The sequence below is a fragment of the Octodon degus genome, unplaced genomic scaffold (genome assembly GCF_000260255.1).
Source record: "Octodon degus isolate 3935 unplaced genomic scaffold, OctDeg1.0 scaffold00066, whole genome shotgun sequence".
Lineage (NCBI taxonomy): Eukaryota > Metazoa > Chordata > Mammalia > Rodentia > Octodontidae > Octodon > Octodon degus.
In genome coordinates, this window is record NW_004524642.1 from 4,451,134 (window position 1) to 4,455,154 (window position 4,021).

At 37.9% G+C, this 4,021-nt stretch overlaps 1 protein-coding gene across 2 annotated transcripts in view; it reads left to right on the forward strand.

The window, feature by feature from the left end:
• The window catches only part of Pou1f1 (POU class 1 homeobox 1), a 14,174-nt gene extending 10,415 nt beyond the window's left edge, over window positions 1-3,759 (forward strand). For both annotated transcript variants that reach the window (XM_004634823.2, XM_004634824.1), the window contains exons 4-6: window positions 1,218-1,382; window positions 2,454-2,514; window positions 3,447-3,759. In XM_004634823.2, coding sequence (XP_004634880.1) covers window positions 1,218-1,382; window positions 2,454-2,514; window positions 3,447-3,657 — 437 coding nt within the window. In that variant the 3' untranslated portion in view covers window positions 3,658-3,759. The remainder of the gene's footprint in view (window positions 1-1,217; window positions 1,383-2,453; window positions 2,515-3,446) is intronic.
• The last annotated feature ends 262 nt before the right edge of the window (window positions 3,760-4,021 follow it).

Sequence of the window (4,021 nt, forward strand, 5' to 3'; positions counted from 1 at the left end):
CAAGAGCTGGGATTACAGGCGTGCGCCACCATGCCCAGTCTCTCCTTTTTTCTGAATGACATTATCTCCAACACCAAGATCAGACGAGATCAGGTACACTCAGTGTGGCATTTTTACAACACAAAAAACAGTACTTGGAATATGAAATAAACAAAAGTTGAAATAAAAAGCACCATTTATCTTTTGGATCTTTGAAATCAACTAAACAAAAATGGCACCTTACTGAGGTTGTATTAAAAACTTTTCTAATTATGAGAAAGGAGTGTTCTTCTTGGGTTTCATAGTGCTGTATTTCCTCTTCTGCGCACTGTCAGCTCAGAGCCACTGCTCATTTTCTGTTGAAAAATATCTTAACATAAAACCACTGTAAGAATTAACCCTGGACAGAATTCAGGTAGCAAATTTTTTGAAAAATTGTGATTCAAACCTTTCACTTTGTGAAACCAAGAACAGGTAATTTTATGCAGATGTTTATTGATGGCTATCTCCAATAATTATATACACATAGGCATATAGCCTCGGATCTGAAATAACATGTAACTGCTACGTGCAGTAACCATAGCAGTAGATAGAACACTCGGATGTGTCTAGTTTCCCATTCATAGTGCTGTAGTTCATATGGTATGCTGCTACTTTACTTCACTTTATTCTCCAGAAATGTTTATGACAACCAACAAAGCTCTTCTACCTGCAGGTAGGTGGATCAGCCAATACTGTAATAAATGTGCTCACGAGTATGGATAAAGTTTGTGATCACAGCCTCATAATAAACATGCTTTCAGAGAAACTCATAGACCCACTAGGCATTTCTCAATGAGCTGGAATTTTCATTTATATATGAAATAAATAGTATATAACCATTTATTTTATGCATTATCATTGACATAGTAAAGATAATCGAGCATATATATTTAATAATGATAGCAAGATTAGGAACATGAAGCATTTTGATGAAATATTTGCATCTATGCAACCTGACTAAATATTATGATGCTCCCACTGAGTTCTAAAAAAGTATAATTTATTAACTTGAGAAGAATATTTTTGATGTGCTGGACAATCCTACACTGAACATTACTAAACAGTTTTAGATTAACAAAAGCATATAATTTTGAAGAGCATTTAGTGACTGAGAAAGCTACACAGATTTGTGCGATCACGGATCAAAACCGAACCTCCTAGGGCCACAGCTAATCGTGTTTGCTGTCTTTCCACAGGATACACCCAGACAAATGTTGGGGAGGCCCTGGCAGCTGTTCACGGCTCTGAGTTCAGTCAAACAACAATCTGCAGATTTGAAAACCTGCAGCTCAGTTTTAAAAACGCGTGCAAGCTGAAAGCAATACTGTCCAAGTGGCTGGAGGAGGCCGAGCAACTAGGAGGTACCGACCCGCCTCTGGAGGCCACGTGGCAGCCTAAGAACACTACTCACATTTGGCGGGACTGACCATAAAGCAAGAAGCTTGAGGGGTTTCATACCCCCTTGAGATAAAAAAAAAAATTTTTTTTACATTATCTTAATTATACTAAAAACAGCACAAAAGGACAATGAAATGCAAGTATAAGAGCCTGCCAAATAACTCAGGGGATTAAAGCACCTGCAAGCAGGGGCAGGGGCCGGGGGTTTGATCCTCAGGCCTGTTATTCTGGTCCAGCCTCCAAGGCTTGCTGAGATGGAGACTGAGACTGAGCGTGGTGGAGTGCACCTGTAATTCCAGCTCTTGGTTCTTTTTTTTTTTTTTTTTTTTGTACCAGGGATTGAACTATATTGAGCTATCTCCCCGGCACCACACTCAGTTCCAGTAGTATCATTTTTAAATTAAAAAAAAAAAATCCTATATTCTTGGGAGGCTGTAAATAGGACAATCACTATGAGTGCAATCTAGTAGTGAGACCCTGAACACCCTGTAGACCCTTCCCTAAAATAGAGGAAAAAAAAAAAAAAAAGAAATGCAAGTGTATGAACACATTTGACAAGAAAATAAGGTATATAAAGAAAACTTCTAAATTAATTTAGCATGAAGGGTTACAAGAGACTTTAACACACCTAGGTGTTTTTGCCTCCTGCTATACTGCAGTAACTGAAAGTGAGCCAGTTTCTCAACCTACCATTAGCTGACAGAGGGCCTCTGTACACAGCAGTCTCCCAAACAACAAGCAACTGGGAGACGAGCAATCGAGTGCAGTAAAATTACACACTTGCTCTAATATCAAGGCTGGCTAAGAGGCAGGAGTGAGAGCACCCGAAGCAAATGTTCTAATAAAAGGTGAGAACATGATTTGCAGAGAAGATGTTGCAAGATTAATATTTGTGCCTTAGCGTTTTCCCACTGGGTGCAATATAAAATGGACTAGACTGCAAAAATTTAAGAGAAAAATACGTAGGAATTTTAATTTGCACTGTTTATATAGAAAACTTGAAACCCATATGCTGTCCCTTTTCCACATTCCAGCTTTGTACAGTGAAAAAGCGGGAGCAAATGAAAGGAAAAGGAAACGCAGAACGACTATAAGGTATTCTTCTCAGATATTAGAAGGGACGAGACAAAAGAAAAACACTTTGCAAATGAAATCAGCATTAGGGTATAATATAGGTACAACATAACAATATAAGGAGAAGGAAGTCAATTGAAACAAGTAGAAATATAACTTAAAAATTAAAATGAGGAATGAAATAGTGGTTTTTAACATTAGATAGAAACGTGTTACTTGATTCAAAAAAGTTTTGCTTTGGAAGTACAAAGGAAAAATGAAATTCAAATAATTACTATTAAGAGAATCATCAACTCTCCTGTGCTCTTACCTGTAAGTTATTGCTCTGGCAATTTACTAAAAATGACGAAACTAGTTGACAATATTTTTGTCTCTTCAAAGTCAAACAGAACCTCTAGCAGTTCAACCCAGAAAGGTTGCTCACTTACATTTTGTTTTCGTGCAGTACACTAGGAACCGCTACAACCCGCGTTTTCATTTGGTCGGTCAATTGCTCACTACATGTTTCATACGTGGTTAAATGGTGGAGGGGGGGGTATTTACACCCAAGTTGTTTATTTTCTTTTGCAAGAATTTGCTGCCCTCTTGTGGCACCAAATTGGATAAATCTAGGAAGCAGGAATCCCTCTACTAACTTTTCCTGTGACTTTGGTAGTGTTATCCAGAATGAGACTTTTCTTTCCTCTTTTTTTTTTTTTTTTTTTTTTTTTCTTTTTTCTGCACCAGGGATTGAACTCAGGACCCTGTGCTTGCCAAGCAAGTGCTTATTCTACTGAGCTATCTCCCCAGCCCCTTAGAATGAACCTTTTAACAAATTGTACTATCAGTCTTTTGCAAGTGCTTTCATAATCCTTGTTTTATTTTTCATGTGAATATTTAGAAAGCTCAGTTAATTCTGTTCTCCTCAAAGCTTCACTCACACAGCATAACTTCACCTCACCCCACCCCTACAGCATTGCAGCTAAAGACGCTCTGGAGAGACACTTCGGAGAGCAGAATAAACCTTCCTCTCAGGAGATCCTGCGGATGGCTGAAGAGCTCAACCTTGAGAAAGAAGTAGTGAGAGTTTGGTTTTGCAACCGAAGGCAGAGAGAAAAGCGGGTGAAAACAAGTCTGAATCAAAGTCTGTTTTCTATTTCTAAAGAGCACCTTGAGTGCAGATAAGGTTTTCTGTCACATAACAGCCTTTGCCCCCGTTATGTCCCTTCCTTTTCATTTCCCAGCAAAAGCAGAAAAGTGACTTAGCTGGATAAAAAATACTTTATACTAACAATTTCTAGTATAACACTATTTTTATAAAAAAAATCCAAGTTTAAATTATATCATTTTAAAAGTAATTGTTCTTAGAGGCTGGACTGTATATTTTAAGCCAGACACTAAACCTATGAACCTCCCCCACCTCCCTGCTTTCAGATACACAAACATGACATGCACCTGGAGCTTTCAGTTTAAATCCCTTCTAAAGGTAATTTTTAACCTTTAATCAGTAACATAATTAGGGAATATAACCAGGGATGATCCAACTAGA